Source organism: Mytilus californianus, unplaced genomic scaffold (assembly GCF_021869535.1).
Source record: "Mytilus californianus isolate M0D057914Y unplaced genomic scaffold, xbMytCali1.0.p SCAF_10, whole genome shotgun sequence".
In the NCBI taxonomy this organism is placed as follows: domain Eukaryota; kingdom Metazoa; phylum Mollusca; class Bivalvia; order Mytilida; family Mytilidae; genus Mytilus; species Mytilus californianus.
This window is the reverse complement of record NW_026262582.1, coordinates 13,699,756-13,711,886: the sequence shown is the minus strand read 5'-3', so window position 1 is coordinate 13,711,886 and position 12,131 is coordinate 13,699,756. Positions and strand designations below refer to the sequence as shown.

Here is a 12,131-nt window from a genome sequence, read left to right as displayed (position 1 = left end):
CTTGTTTATGATCAAATGCTAGTATCTAGAAGGAAATTTTGTTTTCTTCCAGTTAACATTACATTCAGTCTGCAGTTAAAGTTTTTAAACATTTATTAGATTCATAAACTATCCTGGGTTTTTACCAAACTTGGACAGAAGCTTCTTACAATCAAAAGATAGTATCAAGAGGAATATTTTTATTGATTTACTTCCTCATTTTTGTTGCGCCTGCGATTAACAGAAAAAGTAGGCGAGACACTGGGTTCCGCGGAACCCTTACGAATTTTTCTAGTTTCATGACAATAACTTGTGTGTAAGTGTATGGATCTTTATGAAATTGTACCACAAGGTTCCATATCACAAAGGGAAAGCTGGAATTGAGTTTTGGGGTAATTGCCCAAAAAGTTTAGGAATAAGGGGCCAAAAAGGGGCCAAAAATAAGCATTTTTCTAGTTTCCAGACAATAACTTGTGTTCAAATGTATGGATCTCTCTGAAATTGTACTGCAAGGTACCATACCACAAAGGGAATGCTGGGATTGATTTTGGGGGTAATTCCCTCAAAATTTTAGTAATTAGGGGCCATAAAAGGGCAAAAAACAAGCATTTTTCTAGTTTCATGACAATAACTTGTGTGTAAGTGTATGGATCTTTATGAAATTGTACTGCAAGGTTCCATATCACAAAGGGAAAGCTGGAATTGAGTTTGGGGGTAATTGCCCTAAACGTTTAGGAATTTGGGGCCAAAAAACAAGCATTTTTCTAGTTTCCAGACAATAACTTGTGTTCAAGTGTATGGATCTCTCTGAAATTGTACTGCAAGGTACCATACCACAAATGGAAAGCTGGGATTGAGTTTGGGGGTGATGAATCATAAGGGGGTTCAAAAATTTTGGGGGGGATTTTTTTTTCATTTTTTATACGACCGCAAAAATTGAAAATTTTTTGGTCGTATATTGGTATGACGTTGGCGTCGTCGTCGTCGTCGTCGTCGTCGTCTGGCGTCGTCCGGCGTCGTCCGAAGACACATTGGTTTTCGCACTCTAACTTTAGTTTAAGTGAATGGATCTCCATGAAATTTTACCATAAGGTTCAATACCACGAAAGGAAGGTTGGGATTGATTTTGGGGGTTATGGTACCAACAGTTAAGGAATTAGGGGCCAAAAAGGGGCCAAAAATAAGCATTTTTGTAACTTCCAGACAATAACTTGTGTGTAAGTGTATGGATCTCTCTGACATTGTACCACAAGGTTCCATATCACAAAGGGAAGGCTGTAATTGATTTTGGGGGTAATTGCCTAAAAATTTTAGGAATTAGGGGCCAAAAAAGGGGCAAAAAACAAGCATTTTTCTAGTTTCATGACAATAACTTGTGTGTAAGTGTTTGGATATTTCTGAAATTATACTACAAGGTTCCATATCACAAAGGGAAAGCTGGAATTGAGTTTGGGGGTAATTGCCCGAAACGTTTAGGAATTGGGGGCCAAAAAGGGGCCAAAAATAAGCATTTTTCTAGTTTCCAGACAATAACTTGTGTGCAAGTGTATGGATCTCTCTGAAATTGTACTGCAAGGTACCATACCACAAAGGGAAGGCTGGGATTGAGTTTGGGGGTGATGAATCATAAGGGGGTTCAAAAAATTTGGGGGGGGGGGGGGGGGGGGGGTTTTCTTTTTTTTTCTTTTTTTCCTTTTTTTTTTCTTTTAAAATTTTCCATTTTAAGTTGGTTATTTCTGATTAATATTTAAAAGCAAAATAATAATGATATGGTAGGAGATACACACCAAACAGGATGTGTAAATTATTATATAATAAGTATTGTGCAATAGCAAGAAATTTTCAATTGCACAGTATTGCACAATTGCAAGAAATCTTCAATTGCACAGTATTGCGCAATAGCAAGAAATCTTCTATTGCACAATAGCTAGAAATATCCAATAGCACAATATTGCCCAATAGCAAGAAATTGTCAATTGTACAGTATTGCACAATAGCAAGAAATATTCAATTGCACAGTATTGTGCAAAAGAAGATACTTCGTATAAATTGCTTATTTCTTGATCAATTTCAATGGGGTTTTATTCTTGAATTCTTGGGGTTCTTAAATATGCTGAATCTAACCGTGTATTAAGTTTTTGGATTTTGGGCCCCGTTTTTAAATTGGTCCACATTGAGGTCCAAAGGGTCCAAAATTAAACTTTGTTTGATTTCATCAAAAATTGAATTATTGGGGTTCTTTGATATGCCGAATCTAACTGTGTATTTAGATTCTTAATTTTTGGTTCTGTTTTCAAATTGGTCTACATTAAGGTCAAAAGGGTCTAAAATTAAACTTAGTTTGATTTTAACAAAAATTGAATTTTTAGGGTTCTTTGATATGCTGAATCTAAACAAGTATTTAGATTTTTGATTATGGGCCCAGTTTTCAAGTTGGTCCAAATCGGGGTCCAAAATTAAACTTTGTTTGATTTCAACAAAAATTGAATATATGGGGTTCTTTGATATGCTGAATCTAACCATGTATTTAGATTTTTGATTTTTGGGCCCCGTTATCAACTTTGTCCACATTGAGGTCAAAAGGGTCCAAAATTAAACTTTGTTTGATTTCATCAAAAATTGAATTCTTGGGGTTCTTTGATATGCTGAATCTAACCATGTATTTAGATTTTTTATTTGTGGGCCCGCTATCAAATTGGTTCATATTGAGGTCAAAAGGGTCCAAAATTAAACTTTGTTTGATTTCATCAAAAATTGAAATATTGGGGTTCTTTGATATGCCAAATCCAACCATGTTTTTAGATTTTTAATTTTGGGTCCCGTTTTTTAAATTGGTCTACATTAAGGTCCAAAGGGTCCAAAATTAAACTTAGTTTGATTTTAACAAAAATTGAATTCTTGGGGTACTTTGATATGCTGAATCTAAACATGTGTTTAGATTTTTGATTATGGGACCAGTTTTCAAGTTTGTCCAAGTTGGGGTCCAAAATTAAACTTTGTTTGATTTCAACAAAAATTGAATATATGGGGTTCTTTGATATGCTGAATCTAGCCATGTATTTTGATTTTGGACATTGGACCATAATAGGTAAATTAAAAAAATTGAAGTTCTTAGACCACATTCTTTCTGTGTCAGAAACCTATGCTGTGTCAAATATTTAATCACAATCCAAATTCAGAGCTGTATCAAGCTTGAATGTTGTGTCCATACTTGCCCTAACTGTTCAGGGTTCGACCTCTGCGGTCGTATCAAGCTGCGCCCAGCGAAGCATTTTATTTTCTTTAAAATTTTACATTTTAAATTGGTTTTTTCTGATTTATATATTAAAGCAAATAATAATGATATGGTTTGAATAGGTAAATTAAAAATTTTTAAGTTCTTAGACCACTTTCATTCTGTGTGAGAAACCTATGCTGTGTCAAATATTTAATTACAATCCAAATTCAGTGCTGTATCAAGCTTGAATGTTGTGTCCATACTTGCCCCAACTGTTCAGGGTTCGACCTCTGCGGTCGTATCAAGCTGCGCCCCAGCGGAGCATTTTGTTCACCTTTATATTGGGATGTGGGTAAGTGAGCTTGCTTACTAAAGGTTCTTTAATTTATTATTGTAGATCTTGGTACATTTAGGACTCTTATCCAAACAGTCAGGATGGAAGTTTGCTGAAAGTCAGTTTAAAGGTAAAATGCAATGTGCTTAATATAATATCAATACCAAGCTTTTTATCAGAGACAATTTGACTTACTTAGGGCTGTCCCATTCAAACATACATAGTACTGAACAGGCAAAGTAATGCATTATATTACACATTACATTTAAAAAAAATTATTATCAGAAGAAACATACATAAAACATTTTATTCTGCAATCTTGGTAACTATTAAATAGATATTGTAAAACTCCTTTCATTGCCCTATAGACCAAATGACAGCAGTCAAACAAATGTGATTAGCTTCCTGAAGGTTATAATACAATTTTTTACATACATCCTTGGCCTTAGTCTGTATCAATTTAAATGAGAGATGTTTCCCGCTTGGAATTTGAAAGTTTGGGTTAAGATTTTCTATAAATTTTCTAAACTTTTGCTTTCAACTGTTGAAAATGGGAGTAAATCACTCAGTCTGTCTGTCTGTCTGTCTGTCTGTCTGTCTGTCTGTCAGTCAGGCAAATCAGTTTTCCAGACTTTTTTTCTTTCTGCTTGAAGATATTGATTTGATATTTGGTTTATTGATTTATCATGACAAGTTACAGGTCAAGTTCAATTTTCACGATTTTAGCTTTTCTCTTTGTTCAGTAAAGCCCTTTCCCTAGAATTAAATATTTGATGAAATACTTATTAATTAGTAGATTTCTGTTCAAAGGGAAATAACTCACTTTTTAAAAGACAAAATGACATTTTGGATTTTTTTCCTTTTCTTTGGTAAATTGTTTGAAGAATTTAGTGGTAGGTTTGTTGGTCATTCTTGAAGATATTGATTTGATAATTAGTATATAGTTTTATCATGACAAGTTACAGATCAAGTTGGAATTTTGTTCCAGTCTGATGATTTTGTGCAGAGTTATGGTCTTTGGACATAGAAAATTCACTTAAATAATCAGTTTTCAACAGTTTTTTTCGTCATGCTTGAGGATTTTGACTTGATTTTTTTATGTAGTTTACACCATGATAAGTTATAGATCAAGTTAGAAATTCGTTCCATTACAATGAATTTATAACCGGTCGGGGACTATGTATTGCCATGCAATACTCACAGAATGCTTGTTATCCCTGAAATTTGTAGCAATAAATAGCACTATCAGACAAGAAGTAATGCTATATAATGCCATGTAATGCATAAATTACATGCATTTTTGCCATTGTAATGTATTACATTACAATTACATGTAATGCGTAAAATTTGGGTTTTACACATTACATGCATTACTTGGGGAAATGTAATGCATTACAGGGCATTACAATTACAAATAATCATTACCCCATGCCTGGTACTGAAGGAAGTCTTTTTGAAAACTAGGTAACTGTGAGGGGAAGTTATGGTATGAAATTACTTATAAGTGTCTATTCCAATGTGGCAAACAGAATGCCTTTTAGTCAGATCTTGTTTAAACTGTATACCGGGGTATTGACAGAAAGTCCAGACAGAAGTCAATACATCTGTATTCATATTTTTCCTGTCATAGCCGACTATACGGTACGGGTTTTTATCATAGTTGAAGGTTGCCTTTAATTGCTTACATCCACTTCATTTGTACTTTGTTGGATATTTGTCTTATTGGCAATCATACCTCATCTTATTTTTATATAGAGGCAATTTTAGAATTTCTCTTACACTTTCACTATACAAAAACATCCAACCCAAAGATAAGATTTTGAAATTCCATGTATTTTTAAATAGAACACCCAAATCAATGAAAAAAGATGAATGTATTAGCTTGAAAATTGTTGATACCTCTCAATAACTACTCTTTGTCACCATCATGGTTGAAAATTGTTGATACCTCTCAATTACTACTCTTTGTCATCATCATGGTTGAAAATTATTGATACCTCTAAATTACTACTTGTCACCATCATGGTTAAAAATTGTTGATACCTCTCCATCACTACTCTTTGTCACCATCATGGTTGAAAAAATAGCATAAAAAAAGCTACTTTAAATTCAGAAATTAATGCATGCATTTATTATTGCGATTTTTTAAGAATGAACATTAATGTGAGTTTAATCATTGCGATTTTAGGAAAAGCTTCATACAGATATATGTATAAGATGTCAGAATGCTAGTCCTTATTTTTGCGATACTGGAGGAGTCGCAGTATTCGCATTAATAAAAACCTCGCAATAATTTCTGAATTTACAGTATCGACTTTAAAAATTGAAAAGTCAATTTATCCATTCATACAACATGAGTTAATCTTGTGTAATAACCAAATAGAGCTGTTCCAAAAATAACTGTATGTGGAGACAATCAAAGGCCCTACAAACATCAGTCCATAAACAGGAAAAATTTGGACAATTTGTGACAGGATTCATGGTATTGGAGTGATTGGACATGCTTATCTTCAACATTTTCATGACAAGTTACAGATCAAGTTCAAATTTTTGTTTCGGTCTAATAATTTTGTGCAGAGTTATGGTCCTTGGACTTGAAAAATTCACTCATATATTCAGTTTTCCACACTGTTTTTAGTCATGCTTGAAGATATTGACTTGATATTTTCTTTTTGTTTACACCATGACAAGTTATAGAACATGTTAGCATTTTGTTCCAGTATAATGAATTTTTACCCGGTAGGGGACTGTATTGCCATGCAATACTCTCAGAATGCTTGTCATTATTAGAGGGTGAATAAAATCCATAGGGTATTCAGCCTTCGGCCTCACCCTCTATGGATTTTACTAACCCTCTATGGAGTAGGGGGTCAGTAGCGAACCATATAACTTATAGTAGGTGGACCTTTAGGAGAACTTGTACAGTGCAGCGATCAGGCATGGATAATATTGTTATTATTATTATAATCTGTATATTTGTAGGTGGACCTTTAGGAGATCTTGTACAGTGTAGTGATCAGGCATGGATGATATTGTTATTATTATTATAATCTGTATATTTGGAGGTGGACCTTTAGGAGAATTTGTACAATGTAGTGATCAGGCATGGATAATATTGTTATTATTATTATAATCTGTATATTTGTAGGTGGACCTTTAGGATAACTTGTACAGTGTAGTGATCAGGCATGGATAATCTTGTTATTATTATTTAAATCTGTATGTTTGTAGGTGGACCTTTAGGAGAACTTGTACAGTGGAGTGATCTTGTAGCAACTTTGTTTTTATTGGGGCATCAATTAACAATAACCAGTGAAGCAGAACAATTAGCAGGGTAAGTTAGAACTTGTACAGCATTGTTGTACAGTGGAGTGATCTTGTAGCGAATTTGTTTTTTTTTTGGGCATCAATTAACAATAACCAGTGAAGCAGAACAATTAGCAGGGTAAGTAAGCAGAATTTGAATGATGGAGACATAAAATGATGATTTCTCGTCAGCACATCATTTAACTGTTCTGCATAAAGAGGGAATTAAGTAAGTGTGGAGAATTTAATGATAAAGACTTTGTGGGATGATTTGATTGCTTGTTATTTAACTGTGCAAAGAAAAATCTAGAAAAAAATGAGACCTGTAAGTTTTATGTGAACTTAAAAAGATTGTATGTGATTTATATAAAGCATTGTATATCTTGTGAAGTTTCAGAGCCTACAGAGACAATTGCCAAATGGTTAGTGGATATTAGGGGCCCTTCATGGATTTATTTATGCTTGATTTTTCAAATTTTCAGGGGTAATTTTACAAGATGCATATCTTAATGTGATACTGATTCTGTTCACATTGGGTTATCCTGCTTACTTCTTTAAGAGATTTCTGATGGAATGTTAATAATAAATTAAAAGTTGTATGATTATTTTTATGCCCCCGCCGTAGCAGAGGGGGCATTATTTTTTAGAAGTTGCATAAAGTTCAAAGTTGCTTCAAAATTTTGACTTTATTTATGTCTTAAATTTCTGTGTTCAGTGTCATTTGTTTCCATAACAACACTATTTACTTTCTAAGAAGGAAACATATTTGAAATTGATTGCAGGCAGTCAAATACTTTTTAAGTAGATAAATGTTTTAATAAATGAAGATGATTTAAGATTCATTAAAGATTTGGTTCTTGATTGTTGTACTTACAGTTGTTTTCATCAAATCAATTTTTCAGAAATTATTGGACAAAAAGTAAGCTTGTGTCTGGTAATTGACCAACCTGTATCAGAAAAATATTTTTAACATTTTTAATATGCACAGACTCCACTGTATAATATTTGTGTATTATTTCACTACATCCACCATTTTCCAAGTAGGGGTTTATTTATTTGGAAAGTCTGTAATTGTAATAGTGAACCAACACCTGAAGTAGTTATCTTACGGTAGGGTAATGAAGAGTGGATACCACAGAGGTATTCACAGTTGTCTTTGAGAAATTGAGAATATATCGACATTGAAGACAACAACACTCATAGATTACCATATGATAATGCTTTTAATGGTTGACTTTTTTCACCGAATAGATCAGCGTCATCATGACAATAATAAATGTTTTTTATTTATTTGTGATTTAAGGTAACTATTGTCAGTCAGTTGTTGCTTTTGATATATTTTGATATGACACATATGAGCTTGTCCATTGACATTTTTTATAGACTATTAATGAAAGAAAGGTATGGGTACACATGCACCCTATATATATCCCTACCTACAACATTAGGAGAAGAAGACAGTGATATTTCTAATAGCATGCCTAAGATAGATTTATAGATAAGATAGATAGGGGGAGGGTTGAGATCTCATAAACATGTTTAACCCTGCCACATTTTTGCGCCTGTCCCAAGTCAGGAGCCTCTAGCCTTTGTTAGTCTTGTATTATTTTTAATTTTAGTTTCTTGTGTACAATTTGGAGTTTAGTATGGCGTTCATTATCACTGAACTAGTATATATATTTGTTTAGGGGCCAGCTGAAGGACGCCTCCGGGTGCGGGAATTTCTCGCTGCATTGAAGACCTGTTGGTGACCTTCTGCTGTTGTCTGTTCTATGGTCGGGTTGTTGTCTCTTTGACACATTCCCCATTTCCATTCTCAATTTTATTATTGTAGGAAAAATACAGAGAATTTTTTTTTTCTCAATTTTAACATATTTTGTTGATAATCACATGCATCATAAAACCTATGCTGCTGAGGGAAGCAACTTAGAGGTCCCAAGTTTATTACAGAATTTGAATTGGCAGGGAAAATATAAACGAGAAAAAAAAAATGCCCATTATTGAAAATGATATACTATATCATATCTATATATATATATATAATAATGTTTACTCTGAAATAAATTTTTTTTGATACCATTAATACAGAGAATATTCTGTATAATTCTTGAAAGATAAGTGGACAAAAAGTACTGATAAACAGTCAGAGCTCTGACATAAACAAGTCAGAATAAAATGACTTCTTCAAGTCAGAAAGTGTTTTGAAATTCTGACCTGTACGCGTCAATTTTTGTTTTGCGTAGTTTTCACTCGAGTCCGTCAAACCAGAAGTTATTTTGAATTTGCCGCCGATCTACGACACATACGATCACGTGGTTTTTTGCAAGAGATCACGTGTTTGAGAGTCGTTGTTTTGGAAGTGTCTCGAACGAGAAGTCATTGAATATTATATTGATTATTTACGATTTTTAGTGAAAATCTAGGTCATTGTGGGCATTTTTAGAAAGGTAATTCATATTACCTCCGTATTTTCATGGGCATTTTTATATTTTTTGCCTATAAAGAAGTTCCTTGCAAGTAATTTTTTTGCTGTTTCATGAAGGCGCGGGACCTGTAAATACGGACGCGTGGTCTTTGAGATGACCTGGTGTTTGACAATTCTGACTTGTTCAGGTCAGAAAATGTTGTTATGATAATGAATTGTTATTTTCGGGAGATAACTCGTGTTGTCTTAAACATTATTAACATTATTAACCTGTCATTGCAATTTAAAAAGTAAAATTATTGCTTCGAGCTGAACATCGTCACGTGATTTTTCTATTTTTAAACTCAATCACGAATTGATTTTTTAACCTTTCTGATTCGTTTCTCCCTATGAGAAAAACGATCATTGTGAATATTGATATGATGATAATGAAACGAAAATGGGAAAAATTTTAATAAAAGAAAAAGGAAGGGAGGGGTTTAACTAAAGAACCCAAGGGTTTTTTTTTATTTTTAAAGTTATAACTTGAGAACAATAAGTGATGCACACACCTGGTCTTCATTTATGATCATGGGACATGATAAAACAAATCAAATGAAATGTAGGGCAAGTCTCCAGGGATCACCCCTTTCCCTGTCATTTCTCTATTCCTCTTCATAATGTCAAATTGATTTGAATGAAATATTCCGGGCTAGTCTCCAGGTTTACCCCCACCCCCTGCCATTTGCAAATGTTCCTATATTTTGTAAACGGTAGAGATCCCCACCCCTAAACCATATATATTCCTGTATGGGACAATTTAACAAATCAAATGATATGTTGGGGAGGTCCCTGGGGGTCACCCCTACCCCTCCTGTTTGAAAACTTGTAAACGGTTGAGTTCCGCACCCCTAAACCATATATTTTCTTGAATAGGACAATAAAACAAATCAAATGAAATATAGGGGAAGTCCCTTGGGGTCACCCCCACCCCCTCCTGTGTGAAAACTTGTAAACGGTCCGGATCCCCTCCCCTTAACCATATATATTCTTGTAAGGGTCAATAAGACAAATCAAATGAAATAAAGGTGAAGTCCCTGAGGGTCACCCCACCCCCTCATGTTTGAAAACTTGTAAACCGTTGAGATCCCCACCCCTAAACCATATACATTCTTGCACAGGACAATAAAACAAATCAATTGAAATATAGGGGAAGTCCATTGGGGTCATCCCCATCCCCCTTTTTGAAATGTTCTGGATCACCACCCCTAAAGGTAAACCATATGATATCCCTGTTCGTCATTTCAAGAAGATTTGAATGACATGCAGGGTCAAACCCTAGGCGTCACTTATGCATAACACTTTACTAGACAAAACCAATTTGTACTGGAACTTGCCCAATGTCAGGCAACCATGGGGATGACGAATTATGGGAGCTTTGTTTGGGAGACTTCGTAACAGCATCCTGTTACAATTATTTCTTGTTTATTTTAATCTGCTGAGAGACCACCTTAATTTACATATTATATTTATCAGTGTTTGTGCAAACAGAATTGTCTATTCAGTATTATTTTCCTCTCACATGCATCACATCTTATTAATTACGTGGATATAGGAAGATGTGGTATGAGTGCCAATGAGACAACTCTCCATCCAAGTTACAATTTATAAAAGTAAACCATTATAGGTCAAGGTCCAGCCTTCAACACGGAGCATTGGCTCACACCGAACAGCAAGCTATAAAGGGCCTCAAAAAATTACTAGTGTAAAACCATTCAAACGGAAAAACCAACGGTCTAATCTATATAAAAAAAAAAAAAAATTTGGCATATTTGTTTTCCTCTGAAATTACACATCTATAATTCTTAACCCAGATGCTTAGCCACAGGAAGCATTTACCTTTTATTTGAGACATAGATAGTCTTTGTTTCTACAGAAGTGAGAAGAACATTGGAAGTCAGAATGTTCTGACTTATAAAAGTCTGAATGTTCTGATTTATAAAAGTCTGAATGTTCTGACTTTATAAGGTCAGAAAGACTCAGAATGATCTGAAAATACTGACTTTTTTCAATGTTTAGAGTATTTTAGAATATGAATGCACTTGTTATGCTAGTACCATAAGAAACCCTGACAAGATTTTGTTCCCAAACAACAATTTTTAAAGATATTAAGAATAACAAGTGTACAATGGAACATAAATTACAAAGTTATAAGTGTTGTGAAAAAAGCTATTTAAAAAAAAAATCAATAGATAGTTATCTTTCAACTTTTACATGTATTTAAAAAACAGTGAAAATATTATGGATTATATGTACGGCTTCTTGAAGGACAACAAAGTCACCATATTTGGTCTGAATTTGTATGTTTTTTCTCCTCAAAATTTTTTTAACATTAATAATGTCGGCTTTTTTCTTAACTAATTTTAAACATTCTTAATTATAATTAAATTTCCCCAACATTTTGCTTACAAACTCTTTAATTTCTAAAGTCAAATTGAAAGTTGTCTTCACAGATTCAATGTGTCTGAAAATGTTATATTGAAAAAACAATACTTTTATATCCTCAAATAAAATGGGCATACCATGAGTTTAATGGTCATGCAGATATGCAATCCAGGATGTTAACAATCAGAGTTTAGATTACGGTCATATAGTAATAGGCAGAGTTTTTCTTATATAATCAATAACCAGAGTAAAGATAATTCATTAATAGAGGTTTAGTTTAATATAAGTAATAAACAAAGCTAATTAATACACTTGCAATCACATACATGTAGTTAAATTAGTAAACACAGAATATTCATACAGAATTCAGACAGAAATACTGTAATAGGTCAAGTCATTAGGGACGACATCAAAAGTTCAATGAAGGATAAAAAACTTAATTCACA

The 12,131-nt window shown here is 33.6% G+C and overlaps 1 protein-coding gene across 4 annotated transcripts in view; it reads left to right on the top strand.

Annotated features, from left to right (window-relative positions):
- LOC127717647 (alpha-1,6-mannosylglycoprotein 6-beta-N-acetylglucosaminyltransferase A-like) overlaps nucleotides 1-12,131 on the top strand; it is a 106,052-nt gene that overhangs the window by 54,840 nt on the left and 39,081 nt on the right. For all 4 annotated transcript variants that reach the window (XM_052223376.1, XM_052223375.1, XM_052223373.1 and 1 more), the window contains 2 exons: nucleotides 3,594-3,660; nucleotides 6,762-6,864. In XM_052223376.1, the coding sequence (XP_052079336.1) occupies nucleotides 3,594-3,660; nucleotides 6,762-6,864 (170 nt within the window). The remainder of the gene's footprint in view (nucleotides 1-3,593; nucleotides 3,661-6,761; nucleotides 6,865-12,131) is intronic.